The sequence below is a fragment of the Drosophila novamexicana genome, unplaced genomic scaffold (assembly GCF_003285875.2).
Source record: "Drosophila novamexicana strain 15010-1031.04,08,12 unplaced genomic scaffold, DnovRS2.1 tig00000820-arrow-pilon, whole genome shotgun sequence".
Classification (NCBI taxonomy): Eukaryota; Metazoa; Arthropoda; class Insecta; order Diptera; family Drosophilidae; genus Drosophila; species Drosophila novamexicana.
The window spans coordinates 503,134-520,237 of record NW_020824828.1 but is presented as its reverse complement, the minus strand read 5'-3'; the positions used below and the strand labels follow the sequence as shown (position 1 = coordinate 520,237).

The following is a 17,104-nucleotide window of genomic DNA, read 5'->3' as shown; positions in this document are numbered from 1 at the left end:
CTATGATATTAAGAAAAATATAAATTAGTTAGCCGTATACCGTTTATCGCTCAGAATTATCGATCGAAACAGCTCCAAATAGAATCGAATTTTGTCGTCAAATTTGTAAATTGCAAAAGGATACTTTAACCAATAGTTTTATTAGTATATTAACCACTGTAATTTGCCTGTAAATGAGCGTTTTACATCATTTTCTGCAAAACAAGGTGCATTTAGCAATTTCAGATGTTAATTAGATAGCGGCTGGTAACAAAAACTTTTGTCTTGGTTCTTGGCTCATTAAAAAATAAAACTGAAATACAATAATTGCATAGAACGCACTAATTAATTTTATCTGTGCAATGGCGTCGTTTTGGCCAACTTTCCCTGCCAGGTCGACGCAGTCCCCACAACCCCACTCGCGCTGCTTGGCCACTTTGCCACAAAGTGCCGGGCAGAACGCTAATTACCCTAGAAACGCAGCCAGCTTTTGGGCCAATTTGGATGGTGCAACAGAAAATAAAGCGTTACTCTAAAATGACTACTTACCAGTGCACTGTGCTCCTTAACGGGCGTGGCATTTATCACAGGCTGATTGAGATTGTTGTTGTTGCTGTTGGTGTTGGTGTTGGTGTTGGTTTTGGTGGTGCTACTATTGGCGCTGTCGATGCTGCAACGTCGGCGGTAACCATAATCCGTTTGCTGTTGCTCGTGTGAGATGCCAAAGATGAAGGGACCTGTTCCACTGCCAATACCAGTTCCAGTTCCAGTGCCAGCTGCATTGCCAGCCACAAAATCCACATTGCGACGCGTACAGAAATCATCCTCGAAACGTGAGGCGTGTGACAGCAATTGTGTCTGAGTTTGGTCCAGATAATGCCCAGCATCCTGATAACCAACATTGCCATATCGCGGCGGCGGCGGTGGTGAACCGTTTGCAGCCGAACTGGAGCTACAATTCGATTTAGTTGTGGCCGTCGAGCTGGTGGTTGAGATGGCTTTAAAGGACTGCTCTTGCTCGCGCTGTCTATCGAAGCAAAAGTCACTCGATTGCGCTGTCGGCGAAGGCGGACTGCCGTACGGATAACCAATGTGCGGACTCTGCAGATGCTGGTTGTATTGCTGGGAGAGCGCATCGAAGTCGTTAAAGCCGTGCAGTCCCTTAACGCTGTCCCGTTTCTGTTGCTGCACATACGGCGAGACGTAAACGCCAGCGTTGGCGTTGGCAGTGGCGGTGACTGTCACGTTGATGCTGGCGTTGACATTGCCTGTGGCACTGGCACTGGCACTGCGCTGCGGTGGCAATGGTGGCGCTGGCAGCGGTATGCCAGCCATCGGCGCTGTTGCTGGCGGCTTCTTTTTGCCACCGACCAGCAGCAGCTGGGGACGGCGCTCGCCGAGCAGTGGGCGCTGTGAGTTGTTATAGGGATGATTGCGTTGCATATATGCCGAGCTTAACGACATGTTGTCATCATAATCATCCTCAAGCTCCAGCTCCATTTGATTGCATTCGTAGGCATTACCGTAAATGGTTCTAGCCGCAGGCTGATGATGATCATGATGATCGCAGTATTTAATGATCTTCATATTGGCATTGGGCGGCGGCAATGGGGGCACTGGCTGTTGTAAATTGTGGGCATGGCTATGACCAGGAACTATATTGGGCACATTGCTGGCGCTGTTGCTATTGGATTTGCTGCTGCTGCCGCTGCCAAAGAGTTTGGCCAATTTAACAGTCATATTTGTGTGATGTTTGCTTTGGCCCAAAAAGTTTTTCAATTAAAATGTTGCCCAATGCCAGAAGACAATGACAGTTGGCAAGCTTCTCCGCACAGTTGCTGTTGCAGTTGCAGTTGCAGTTGCCGCTTCAGTTTCCAGTTTCAGTTTGGCGTCCTGTTGAGAGACAGAGAAGGGAATATCAACATTTAACTCGGAATCAAGCGAACTTATGCAAGTCGAAGCACCAATGCACTTACCGCCGACATCAGTTCATATTAAATATATATTTTTAGTCTTTTCGTGGGTCAAAGCTTTTGAAATCAAGAAGAAACAACAAAATATCAAATTAAAATAAGGAGTTTTAAACAATTCTCAGCTTCTTAGGCAAGTGATAAATTTCTACAACCGACTGTGCAACACACGGTTTCCAGAACCTTCTTGCGCATTGTACAAAACTAATATAGTCTTTTTCACGCTGTGCACATAGTATAAGAACTAATTACAAATTAAAGTAACATTATTTAGTCAATTACCCATTGTATCATTTCGAATGAATTCCATTTATATTTGCGCTATTCGTTGGCAACTTTAAATTTTATATAGACTATGGTGCTATGCGAATACCTCTCAAAAATAATAAACAAATAAATAATATAATGAAGGCCTTCTTGTCTTTCTTTATATAGAAGACATACGACTGTTTCGCGCGTAGCCCAGTCAATGCCCTATCCACAATGTTAACAGCAAATGCAATGTGGTAAGCCAACATCTATTTAACTCCTCATTAGATTCAGAAAATTAGCTTAAGTGGGTACAGAAAAAAAAAAAAAAAAAAAACCGATAAGAGCCCACAGCAGCTCAAACAAAACGAAAAACCCGCAAAGAGTCCTAAATAAATCTCAGTTAACTTGGACTCGGTCTGAGGGTGGTAATCAGAAACCCGGCAGCGATAAAAGTTGCAGCCAACTGGCGCATCTTTGCCGATTCTTTGGGGCAGCTCCTCTTACTGCGACTGCTGGCGAACCGCAACGGAAACTGTAATAGGATATGCATCAGCAAGAACGGCAACTAGTCAGTTAAGAGCAATAATGACAGGCAGAAAAATTTCACGTTGAGCGAGTTGAAAACGATTTATAAAACGGTCAATTCGCATTAAGTTTTCTTTATTCTATTCAATTATGTTCTCGTTCTTTTTTTTGTTTTTTTTTTTTTGTTTTGTTGTATAAGCCAGCAAGGTAAACCGCAGCCAACAATTTGCCACCAAACATTGACGTCACAATAAAAATATCATACGATTTTTCAACCGCAGCAAAATTCAACTTGATTGACAGCGACCCTTTGCTGCCGCAGGTAAATCAGGCGAATCAAAAAGTTATATCATTTTACATAGGAATGCTGCATGTTTATATAACGCACTTGGCGAGATGTCATAAGTTGTGTCTTGCTCAAAGACGCACTCAATGACATGTCAGCGACACTGTCGACTGCCAAATTAAAATACAACAAAAAAAAACTGAATATGTAAAACGCATTCCGTAAATTACAGCTTGTAACGGCATTCCGCCAGCATGGACTCCGAAAGATTCGTATCCATGGAGAAAAAAAAGAGCACACATCCGCAAAAGCAGCTTTGCAGCTCTGCCTTTATATGTTACGCAGCTTCTGGTGCTCGTCTGAGGCTGCCTTTCATATAGTGCTTGGCCTTCTTGTGTTGCTATGGTCCAGTAACCCTTTTACTAGCTTTGCGTGCATCTGGCGGGCTGTTGATTTCATATCATTTTTAATATTGTAGCTAGCGCCGGTCAGACAAACGCCCTCAACGGCGACCACGCCCCCGCCCGCTGACGTTGACCGACCAAACGAGATTCGTTCGCATGTGGAGCTCGTCAGACAAATACGCAAACAACGCCAGAAATAACATGGAAAAATAACCATGAAAAGCACATAACAAAACGCAACACAACACAAATATTAAACAAGTAAGAGGTTCTAGTCGGGAGCCCCCGACTAGGGGATACCCTGAACCCTCTTCTTCCAACATCAAATGCATATATATATTCTATTTTAGAAGCTATATGTCAAGTTTGGTGATTCTAGCTCTTATTATTTACCAAAATTGCCCAAAAAACAGAATATCGATAGCGATTTTTATCGATTGCTTGGAAACGGAGTTATCGATTATCGGAAACAAGCTCGATCTGCACAGGTACTCGGAGCACCTACATCTAAAATTTCAAGTCTGTAGCTCTTATAGGTTCTGAGATCCTTGCGTTCATACATACGGACGGACGGACGGACAGACAGACGGACATGGCTAGATCGACTCGGCCTTTGATGCTGATCAAGAATATATATACTTTATGGGGTCGGAGATGCTTCCTTCTGCATGTTCACCCATTTTCAATAAGCTCAGAGTATACAAAACTTTATAACTATCCTAACTAACTAAGAACTATATATTGGATGCTCCGCACAGTACTCCTTGGTCTGTGTTTTGTGTGTTGTGTTAGCCCTTGTAGTCAACTTTCTAATTATTCCGCTTATTATTACAACAATTTTGTAGGGTAGGTGTTGCGCTTTTCTGACCATTTGATTCTTGTACACCAAAGGATAAAGGCGCCTTGTCAGCCATTTTCTACAGGGTATGGTTAAATTGAGGCAGTGAGAAACGGCTTTCGTTGATTGTGGAGAGGGGTATTTGGTGCTCGACTAAAAAAGGACAGAGCGAATGGAATGATGGGGATGGCACAGAATGCAACAGTTTGTAATTTGCGTCAAGAATTGACGTAGCCGCCGCAGCAGCAAACGAGCAGTTGGTAACGCAAAAAAAAAAATTCTGTAGAAAACAAGGCAGCAAAAAATTTGCCACTGACTTTGACAAACTCAATGGGGTAGGCCACGATGGTTCGGAACAGGATGCAGGGAGCGGAGTTGACTGTTCCTAGCATCATAGCATGGTTCGCTTTGTCCTTGACGCTGCCCTTACCACTGCCACATGTTCAAAGTGCGTCCGTTGCATACAGAATGTGCGTCATTCTGTTTGACGCAAAATGCTAATGAGACAAAAGATGTCAGAGATATGGCAAATGCTTTGACGACATGAAGGCGTCTGTTGCGGAAAGGAAAAAAAAATCACGTAAGCGTACTCCAGACAAAGTGCACGACTAGGGGATGCCCCACTTACAAACATTCGATCTTCTTTCCATGTATATATATAAATACACCAAAAAACATATTTGTACGCATTTGTACACTTTAAGCAGCTGCTGTGCTCCTTCCCTTTGACCTACACTATGGGAAATGCAATCTTGAATGACTTCGGAGCTTATTGTCCGATCCTCCTGAAAATTTAAGCACTTAAATAAGGCACCAAACTTGGTTTATATATATGTGACCAAGACGCTATATATAAGAAAATTCTTTGAGTTATGCCTAAAACTCCAAATAGCAATAGGCCATGGCTAGGGCATGGCTCGTCATCCTGCTCAAGAACATATACTATCAGGAATATATACTTTATGGGATCTGTTTGCATAAACCCTTAACCGTTTATACATTTTCAATACGTACAGGGTATACAAGGAGCCAGTTAACTTTCGAGCAAACTGACAGCCCATTTGTCTTTTATTGGCACTCCATTGTTGAAACATTAGCAGGCAACATGGGCAGGCGGGCGTTTTCTAACAAGGATGCAAGTCCACTTAGCAGCGGATCGGTAACTGCGACAATTAGCCAAAAGGCATTCAGCAAAGACACGGGCTCAAAATTGAAAGCAATATGGATTCATTATCCTTAGGATGCCGCTGACGGTTGACTATGCATGTGCATATTGTCCGTCTGCCCGTATAAAGAAAACCTTCCAAAAACCCCAACGAAAGCATATGTTCGGTTTGCAGCCCTGGCTACACTTTCATATTATTAAATTGAATTACTTTATACCACAGTTAAAATAACTTTTCTGGCATTTCTTGACCCATCCGGATGGAGTCTGTTGCAATTTTGGAGTTCCACAAAATTGGATCCGAGTGTTTTTCAGCTCATGTAATATACGATGAATGGGAGGTAGGGGCCTTCAGCCTTTGCTGTTGGTACATTGCGTTTGGCTTTTGCATTTACTTGTTGTTGCTGACATTGTTTTTACTGTTGTTGTTGTTGCTGCTGTTGTTGTAGTTTTTTGCGGTACTGCTGGCGACTTCCTGTCACGTCTGCCACATAAAAAATGCTGCAGGCCTCCCATTACAGCAACTGACGACGACTGACAAACAATTTGCAACAAGGCAACGAAAGTTTCGGCAGCTGCATTAAAAAACGACATGAGCCAAACTTTAGCCAAAGCGGCAACAAAGACCGAGAAAGTATGCCGAGCAGCCGGACGAGTCGAGTGGCTTACAAATGACCACAAAGCAATAGCCTGGCGGATGAGGGGCGGCAGGCACGGGGAAGTGGTTGCAGCATGCATCAGCCTACGGCAAAACAAAAAAAAAAATATGGACACAAAAAATATGCGTCCAACATGGAATGAAGTTATGTGCAACAGACTGGCACAGAAAGTCAAACAAATGCAAATGACTGTTATTTATCACATTTAAACCGAAATAGCCGATTCAAAATTCGGAGCAAGATACAAAGCGAAACCGTTAAAAACCGAATGCCAGTATCCTAAAACTGTTTCCAGCTTAAACGATGTTTCCCATAGCAAAGGACATACCAATTTTGTCACAAAGTGTGGAATTAGTGCATTTATTAAGTATACACATTTTTGATCAGGGTATAGATTTAGCTGTGTCCAGAAGAAGCAGGTACATAAAGTATATGCGGCAGTCCTCGGTATGTGGCCCAGACTTTAGGGCAATAATAACAATAAAATAGTCATCGTTTTTGCTCAACTTTGGCAAGGTATTTGTTATATTTTTGCTTTTTTTTTCAAAAAGTCGTGCTCATAATTTTTTCTGTACTTTAAGGTCATATTATCGCTCGTAAAATATTTATTTGAAATAAAAATACAATATTATAATTAATTTGTGAAATTGACAACAAACAACAACAAAAATAATCGAATATAAGATTTTTTTATATTTTTTTTATCAATTCGCATTTACAAAATAAACACATAGATGCCGCGAAATATTTCATAGACAAATGTTACAATTATAAACTGTGCTGCATTATTGGCAATTTTCGATTTCCAATTAAAATAAGAATGCATTTATAAATGGGATACAATTGCAATCTGCATGACGGCCATTTAAATAATAATTCAATATTTGGTTATTGTGGCCGTGCAGCTAATGCAGCACCGGTATCTGTCTGTTTGGGCAGCAGGTGTAAAATTTAACAAATCAAAAACACACGCAGTAAAAATCGATGCAAAACAAGAAAAATAAACAAGCCGACAAAAAGATGTGGCAGGCGAAGGAGAAGTAGAAGAGAATGAATCTGAATCTGAAGCCTTTGTAATGCTTGAAACCGGTCTGCGAAACGATCCTGCCAGACAACAATAAGATGCACAATTTGCAGATACAGATGCCCTTGTCACAGGTCGCAGGTAGGCAAACCAAAGCAAAACAGGCAAAAGTGCCCGACTAGAACAAATCCTGCATTTGGCATCCTACCTAAGTGTTAACAAAAACTTTGCTTATTATTTCTCCGCCTTTAACGAAAAATGTGTTTTGTCCGAGGAGTTGGAGGGAATATACGAGAACCTACATAACAGATGATGTCTGTAGTTCTCATAACCTACGAGATTTGCTTAAAAAACTTTGTTTTAAATTCTATATTTATCTTAACAAAATGAGGAAAAGTATCACAATGTTTGGTCTCCAGCTCTCTCTCTCTTATAACTGCCAAAATTTGCTAAAATAAACAAAAAGAGGAAGCTTAAATTGATACTTATCGATTTTGGGAAAGGTCACAAAAGTTGGGTTAAGGCTGATCAGGAAAAAACAATTGTATATATAAATATTTAATAGGTTCTCCTTCCTTTTGTTATACGCATCTTCAAATCTTCAATAGACTCTTTTCTTTACCAGTTTCAACTGGAACAGGGTATAAAAAAAGCTAAACAAAGCCGCAATCACTGCGCAGCTGCCAACACGCACACACGAAAATGTACATCTATCTACATGGCGCTCATTAGTTAAACTTTGACGCTCTTTCAAACAGGCTCTTTCTGACCGGCTATAGAGGTGCGCGGGCATGGGTTATGAGCGTGTATATCTAGCAGATACATTTTGGAGGCGCTGCTTTAATTTGTGTTTAATTGTTAGCCGCCTCGGGCGCAGCGTCTGTGTGCCGGGCTGGCACAGCCAAAGTATCTGATAGATACAAAACAATAAAGTCACAGCCAGCTGTCGTTGCAGGCGGTTCATCTCGCTATTGTGCCAGCAAATTGATTAGATACAAAAACGAGAAACGTAAAAGCAGTAGAAGAAGAAGAAGGAGAAGAAGAAGCAAAAGATTTGTTGAAACACCCGGCCAGCTGTTGCCGAAAACAATGCAAAGCCAAACAAAACAGAATAGAGTAAAACAGAACCAAACAATAAACCAAAAGATACAGCAACTGAAACGTATCTCGAGCGTGTGAAATTTCTGGTAAAGTCTGTGCAGGTGGGCTAATCCAACTATCCCGCAGCACCGACTCTTAACCCGGCTGGCCAAAAACCTACGCTTCGAGTCTCATAATAAAATCGTTGCTGCTACCGCAAGATACGTTGCTAACGCACTTACATACTTGCAACATTTACGTACAACATTTTCTGGACGGCCAGGCACACGTTCTCTCTAGACTTTACTTAAAACTTTACTTTTCGTGTAGTAGTTTGCGCACTTTGTTGCTACACGGGGGAATATCTTCTAATAGGGGTGTTGAAATTTTATCGCTCACGCGCATCTACAAAATGATTTCACGACAACAAGAGGACAGCAACAACAACAACAACAGCAACAACTTGCTCTTTCATTATCGGCACGTCATTATGCGCAAGGCGCTCATGCTGTCGCTATGTATACCCAGTAATCACTTTGAATCTATAGAAAGGGTATGCTTATTTTAAAAAATAAATAACAATTTATACATATATACCGGAGACTTTCAGAGTTCGAGATATCATGTTGGATTCTAGTAAAGCACACACATGTCATCTTTAACATCTGGAAAAATCGTAGCAAACTAAACAGCCGAGTTGTAATCCGAAGTTTCAGATTCACAAATGGATCCTAATTCAAGCCGTGCAAAGAAAATGCCAATAGCCGTAGCTGGGTGTCAGGGTATCTCTCAGTCGTTCTGTTTCGACTAGAACACTCTTGCCTGCCATTGTCGCTGTTGTCGTCGTCGACGTCGTCACATTAGTCAATGTTTATTTAGTTTGCCCTTTAACTATTTGGGCAGCGCTGTTGTACGCTTGCGGCCTTTTCTTTGGAGATGCACCTTGATTAAATTCCAGGAATGGAAAAAAAATCTTGCAGCCCAGACAACTAACCAAGCAGACAAACAGACGGACAACAACAACTACCAATAAACATTGTCGGCAGCCTGTTGCTGTTGTTGCTGTTGTTGTTGCTGTTTGAGCAGCTTCGCTTTGAAGGAAGCTCGGAAAACAAGCAACAAAAGCCAAAAAAAAAAGAGAGAGAGAAAAAAAACCTGTGCCTATTGTAGAAACTGGCCATTAATGATGTAGCAGAAAATGCTTGCAGCCTGCAGCGTCCGATAGCAGCAACAAAGTGCAACCTGCAACCTGCAACCTGCAGCCTGCAGTGCTGCAGTGCTGCAGCAGCTGTACTAGCTGAAAATGTTGAAGCTGCAAAATGTGAAGGGAATTTTCTTTGTGTTGCACCTTAAAAAATAAATAAGTAGAAATAAAGCTGTGGGCCGCAGACAAAAACAAATTTTGCTGTAAATTTAAATTTTATTCGCTTTATATCTAAAATATCAAAATGAAACATTTTATAAATTCTTAAAATCTCAACCTGGGAACTATCTTTTTCACGTTAAGGGCTTCCATACTGTTGATCCGAAATTATTTTTTAAAAAATTTAATATTGGTTTCGGTTGGAGCTTGGTTTACTTTCAATTTAAATAAAGTTTAGAACTGCCCAAATAAAGGAACTGCCCAAATAAAAGAGTCGTGAATGTTGTTCTTTTTTATGCTAATAATAATAATATACTTAGCTAAATTCTACTTAAGATTTGATAGCCTCCAATATTTGCTATCTTTATATGCGTAATACGTGTAAAATCACACAAACATCTATTCCATTTCCTTCTATTATTATCATCGACTTATAATACTAAGCTCGAACCTGGACAACAAATTTGTAACAATCCATTTTATATGAGATTTGTTAAACGTGCTTAGAATTACATTAAGAGTTGATTTTATTTCCTAATTAAAAATGCATCATCTCGAGTTGAATCTATCGCATTTGCACAGAGTATACAAATACATTCACTTCTACGACTTTTGATCTATTTTGTTTGTCATGTTAGTCCTAATATTTCATCGCTCGCTAGTTCTTGACAGTTTGCATTTAAGCTTAAAAGTTATTTCTTGTGCAGCTACAAATGCAGTTGTGGCAGTGCGCTGACATTTTAACTACAGTGCATGCTAAACTTTGCACCACAGACAAGGAGAATAACAATAAAAGCAACTATGGCGGCAGCCACAGCGCCTGTGCAACGTTTTTGAAATGCTCTGCTCACACATTGAAAAGAGTATATTAGTTCATTTTGTTCAGCATATAAGGGGTATTTTTTTTTTTTTGGCTATTAAAGGAAAACTCTTGGAATATATGTTTACTTTACCAAATTTTGAATTAAGCTACTCCAAAGATTGATCCAAAACGAGCATATCGAATATAAGAACATATTTAGGGGCAAACTAGATTTTATGCGGATATAACGCAGTCGGTTGCACCCGACTGCAGACTGCAACATTAATACTTGTTTTTGTTTTGGCTTGCACTCAGCCTGCGTCTGGACCTGGGCCTAATGATTTTTACAGTTTTTTCTTCATTTTTTTTCTTTCTTCTTCTTCTACAAACAAGCAACTCGGTTAACTTGGTCGCCGTCGTCGTCTGTTTCTTTGGCTGCCGGCGTCCAATGCAGCTCACGAAAGCATTCAAAAGCAATTAAGCGCTTTCTTTGCAGCACCCAGATACACACAAACACATACATATACACACAGCACACCACACACCGCACACCACACACACACACTGAGCGACGAATCACACACAAGAAAAATGATGAAAATGTAATATCATCAATCACAAAAAAAAAAGGAGTAACACCATACAGCGAGAGGAAGAGCTTTGTATTCCCAAGGGACATACACTGTAACAACACAGAGGTAGTTATATGATTTGAGCTCTAGAATAAAATATGATCGTATATATATATATATATATATATATAGCAAAACAAAAAATATTAATTGACCTTGCCTGGACATCACCTAAGCACCCATTGCCCGTCCGTGGGAAGATTTAAATATACGAGTTCCCCCGTCTCAAATGACACCTTGAATCAAATTTTGGAAATGAGTGAGACACGAGTTCATTATTTTATATGAAAATTATTTTTATAAGAAAAGAGCGAAACATGAACTGAATTTATGAGAATTCAACGTTGGCCCCATTTTAGGACCTCAGTTTCCCACTCACGGCGTGAATTCTCCGAGTGTGTAGCATATTTTAATGAATTTTCGTCAAGAATTATGGAGTTTAAAGCCAGCAAAAAGCTGTATAAAACCCATTTTCGGCAGTTGCGGATGAAATCTGCCCTTTAATTTGATTATATATAACTGATCGTATACTATATAGCACAAGGAGGAGAGGAATTTCCACCTGTAACAGTGAAAAATGAGCGAAAGCTGGTTTTCTTGCCTACCATCCGTTCGGCTGCAAATTCAGATCTAAAATGAAACGAATTTTCTTGTCTTGTTTGGCATCGAACGGCACGGATTATGGTGCCTATGCTTGGCGGTTCGACCGAGTTGTTAGGGTATACAAAGGCTTCTAGCTGTGCCAAGCCCGCAAGTTAACTGGCTGAGTCCCAGCCTCAGTTCCCAGTCAGAAGCACGAACAGCTCACGAAATTCACAATTTCTGCTTGATTATTATTCCATGCAACAGTGGCGGCAACTTGCTGGAGTTACCTCTGCCAACAGCAACAGTAAGGACAACAACAACAACAACAACAACTTCAGCAGCAGCAACAACGATTCTTTTTATCGCATATATTGAAAAATGCTTCAAACTAAAAGCCAAGCGCTGTAATCATATTTAACTTTGCCTGCCGCGTTATTTTTGTTGTCTTTGTTGTTGTGGGCATTGCTTCTTCTGGCACATTTTTGTGCTGTTGTTGCTGTTGTTGATGCTGCTGTTGCTGCCGCTTGGCAGCCAGACCCAAAAACCTCAGCCAAGCTGCAACAGGTAATTGATGCCGTTTGCGCATTGCAAGAACTTTTAATCAATTTTTCAGCTTCGCTTTTGCTGCCGCTTTTCTTTGGCAACTACATCATGTGGTTGTTGTTGCTGTTGTTGTTGTTTTTTTTTTTTAATGCTGTTATTGTGGCTGTTGTTGTTGGTATGTGATGCAAGTGGCCACTAACAACCAAAAACGGCAAGTCAAGCAACCTGCAGTTGGTTGGCTGCCTATGGCTCGGATTTGTGGTTAATAATGGACAGTTGGTAAGTGCCTGCCAGCATGAAGTTGCAAGCGGATCACGAATATATTGTTGAGATACTTTACGCAAGCCATTGCAAAGCTGAGCGGCTCAAAGCCGCATTTTCAATCTTTGCTTTGTGCAGAATCGCGTAATTGCCTCCAATTGCCTCCAACTAACGAAACAAGCTCGGAAGAATGATTAAAAACTCTATAGAATAGCTTAAAGCAATATTTCCCACAGTTGGGCATGGGCATGGGAAGACATAACCATTGCAACATTGAAAAGTAACTAATTAATTGTGTTTTTAAGACAACTTAAGATCCGTTTTTATATCGATAATTCTTTCAGTGTGTCGTTATCGATAGTTGCTGCTAATATCAATTTTGCTACTAAAATACTAAATCTACTAAAATATATGTGAAAATTTCTTGTCTCTGAATTATTTAAAATAAAGTTTTTACATGTTCTAGATGAACTTAAGAATTTGTCTCCCATTTCAGTAACTTAAAGTTATCGAGTGCGAGCAATATATATGGTCGTTATTTCTCATAATTTATCGATAAATATCAATGTCTTTCTATGCATAATTCTTACTAAGTATTTCAGTAATTACTTATAGTGCTGACTAAATATTAATAGCTTAAGATTTCTGATATGCCAGCTTTTCTCACACTTGCCGAATATGAAATTAGCTATTTTTATGTGTTCAGGGTATCATCACACATTGCAGGGCTTTTTCATTAGCTTTACAATTGAATTGCATTAACTTTTAAAATTGTAGGTCTAGCATTTGAGCATTATAAATGGAAATGAGAAGTAAGTTCCATTGTGTTGTGGGCTTCTTCACACGTTGTTAAGTTTTCGTAATTTTCGCTCAAGCTCCTTTCTCTGCCGTGCAGCTAGTCGCATAAACCTAGATACTTAATATATATCTAAGTATAAGATTTAGCTTGTTACCAACGTGAGGTCGTTCGTACTCAATTAAAGAAATTACAGAAATTGTGTGAAGGGCGTATCAAAAGGCAAGCCGTTAAGTTCCAGTACTTCAACATGCGAAAAGCTAATGCGATTGTGTGTTTGACTAGCAGATACCCAACTTAGGTAAGTCTTTCATTATTTGAATACCTCACTTGAGTCTGTCAGAATTGCATATGTATAGAGACAAGAAAAGAAAGTCAACTACTCAAAGATATATTGGATATATTCAAAAAATAAATAAGTTATGCATCCCGATAAGGATCCGTCTATTTCAATATGTCTGTATAGGAATACAGGGATGTGCACGAGGCTTCATCTTTACAGAAAGTCGATCTTTAGAGGAGTTCACAATTCACTGTGGAAGCCAATATACTCGTTTGCACCTTGTGAAGAGAGTCTAAATATGTAAGAGTGAAAAGCTATCTATATTTCTACAGTATAACAGTAGTTGGTATCTATGTAATTAAATTGGGTCTCACTCTAACTGGCTTTATGTAATGCATTTGGTTGCTTTAAATCAAATTTAATTTTGCCATCAGACAGACAGCAGTTGCTGCTGTAAGTATTTGTTTTTGTTGTATTTGTTGTTGTTCTTCTTGTTGTTGTGGTTTGTTTTTCTTGTTGGCAACGTGAGCAATTAAGTGCATGCAAAGTTCATTGAGAAGAGCAGCAGCTGGTTGGCTATTGTTGCTGTTGTTGTTGCTGTTGCTGACTGTTAGGGTATTTCCTCTGCTCGTTTTCTGTTGAGTTCATATATACGTATTTTTTATAGATATACATATGCTCTGGCACATGTGTGTGTTTGTGTGTGTGTGTGTTAACATATAGGTTAGAGTATATTATACACTGCCTCACCGATCGTTGGGGACCGAGCTGAGCTGAGGCTACGACTGGCTACCAACACATGTGCATTTAATTGCCAGCTACGGCAGCCATTTGACTTCTGCTTCTTTATTATTTTTTTGCTGATTTTCCTTGCAGTTATTGTTATTGCTGTTGTGTGTTCGTTGTTGCTGTTATAAATTTTGTGCTCGACGTCATAAATTGTTTTTACTGTAGGTATTTAAAAGGCCTATGCTGCAAAGTTTGCGAAACGACAGACCGGCAAACAGGCAGACAGACAGACAGACAGACAGACAGACAGAGAGACCGACAGACAGGCAGGCAGGCAGACAGCAACAACAATATAAGCCACAGTGAGAAAAGCTATAAAAAACTGTTGCTGCTTCTTTTTGCTGGCTTATTACTGATGCTCATGTACCGAATCTGGTATACCCTACAAACTATATGAACAAACTTTAGCCATATCCTTATAAGTATATGCATATCGGAATCGATATATAGTTATATTTATGTCTGACGATATTTAAATATATTTATCGTACTAAGCTACTTTCAATATATATCTAGTTATTTATCTGTTTACAAATAAAAACTGTTCTAATCTCTTTTAAAATGACGATTTTCGAAATATTTTGCAGATACATTTTGTAGATAACTTTGTATCTTTGGAATTTTAAGTTATATGCAACCTTCTTTAATACTAACATAAATCAATATCTATATATATAACAAAAACATATATATGTATGTCCATCTAAGCCTATGAAAAAAAAGCTTAAGGCTTACGATTTTCAATTTTCGACCAAAATGTAACAACAGATTATGTAAGATTTATCTGTATTAAAGTTTAACTGGAATCTAACGCGAAAGTTGCATAAATTTGGGAAAGGCTAATGTTAAATAATTGCGTTCAGCTAAAATTCACAACTTGGCATACCGGAAATTCCAGAACTAGTCGCTAATCTCATAGCATTAGTTTAAAACTGAAAAGGTCTGTGTTGTTATTTCGCCCTCTAAAGGGTATTCCAAAATCGACCATTTGCTTTGACTTCTATTGCTGTGAGTTTTCATAGGTCGTTGGCATTTTCTCAGCGCTTATCCAAAAGGCAAAATGCAAAGCACCGTTAAGTATATTTTAATTTAGCCAAGTGAACAACAGAAACAACAACAACAACAGCACCATGGGAAAGCAAAGTAATGTAAAAAAAAGGTGCATATAACAAAATTTTAATTTCTGCAAATAACAACGCGAAGCTAAAGAGCTAAGCACAGTATAACAAATAGCAATTAAAGAATTATAATTATACGTACTTAGATGAACAAAATATATATACACAGAAATGCCAACAAGATATAAATCAAGTTTAAAGCGCCTCGAAAATGCAATAATTAAATAAATGCCTTATCATAGGCAGGTTGATGTCGTAAAAGGCATATACACAGTCAGGGAAATGTGACATACATGAAATTGATTAGAGTATCTCTAATTACGTAACTAACAACTAATAACTAAGAGCCACAATTAATAACGCGTTTGTTCGCCAAAGGTTAACAGCCCACAGAATAAACAAGTTGTTGTGAACTTTTCAAATGCGCGCAACTATCAATTAAAAGCGCATGAAACAAAACAAGCGTGTTTTCGACGTAAGTGCCCGACTGCCAGATACCCTGCATGAGCGTGCAATTCACGCAGAGAATGTGCTTCTATTTCCAAACAACTTCGGTGTTTATTGTCCGATCTTTATGAAATTTTCGAAGCAAATATATATGGTATAAAATGCGTATAAATATACCAAAGCCCAAGACCATACTTGCAAATGCGTTTTGTACATTTTTGGGAGGCAAAGGTAAATATTTGGAATCTAAATAAGTCCTACATTCCAAATTTGGCGTCTTTACTCATGATATGATCAAAAAAAAAAAAAAATGGATGTCGATGTCTCTAACTTCTATAGCTTTTGGGATCAATGCAATTTTACATTTAAGGGATAGACTTACAGGCATAACTAGATAAAATCGCCTGATCAAGAATATATCTATATAGTTTGTGGGGTTTGAGCAGCCTCCTTCTGCCTGTTACATACATTGGCACAAAAGCGATTATACCCTATTTACCCATTTAAAATGGCTTCAGCGTATAAAACGGCATCAAGTCATGTTTCTTGCTGTTGTTGTTGTTGTTACAGTCTGCACTTCAAATTGGGTCACACGAATGAAAGCTGAGCATGCGAGTGCTACAAAGAAGTTGGTCGAGCACAAAACAAATTATTGTAACATTTAAATTTCAAAACAGACCAATGAAAATGTTATGGCCGAACATTAAATACCCTAGACATATGACAGATATAACACGTAAGAATGTTGCAGTCGAGTCGAACCGACCGCTAAATACTTCACACTTTAATAACAGCTCAAAACAGATGTATTTGACAAGTGCTTGACCTCAATATACAGAATAGATTCCTCTTTGAGCATCACCTGCAGCACTTGAAGAGTCACATCTCGTGATTCCTTCTCTTTGCTGATCATTTCCAGGCCAGCATTGTCACACGCCTCCGCAATAAAATACACGAACTTCGTGAGAAAATCAACAGAGCTACCTGTTCTCCAACTGTTCATTTGCATTTTTTATTTGCGTTACTTTACCTCATGCTTTTATCTCTTAGAAAATTTATGTTTTTAATTATTTAAAGACTTTTTTTATTCCTTTTTATTCTGTTTTTTCTTTTTTTTTTTTTTTTGTTACAAAGACACTTTAGCTTTTTCTGTGTATTTGCCTAATTACGAGTGCACAATTTCTCAGTGTTGTCCCAATTGGGACTCAGTTTAGGCCAGCGCCAGCAACATCGTGGAAAATTTTTGAGCTTTGTGTTATCAGTAGAGGATTTGTCTCTTGCGTTTATATACTCTGCACTAATA

At 39.1% G+C, this 17,104-nt stretch overlaps 1 protein-coding gene across 1 annotated transcript in view; it reads right to left on the bottom strand.

Annotated features, from left to right (window-relative positions):
• The window catches only part of LOC115764428 (probable serine/threonine-protein kinase mkcB), a 68,342-nt gene that overhangs the window by 26,812 nt on the left and 24,426 nt on the right, over positions 1 to 17,104 (bottom strand). Inside the window, exon 3 of the mRNA XM_030707429.1 lies at positions 529 to 1,872. Coding sequence (XP_030563289.1) covers positions 529 to 1,719 — 1,191 coding nt within the window. The 5' untranslated portion in view covers positions 1,720 to 1,872. The remainder of the gene's footprint in view (positions 1 to 528; positions 1,873 to 17,104) is intronic.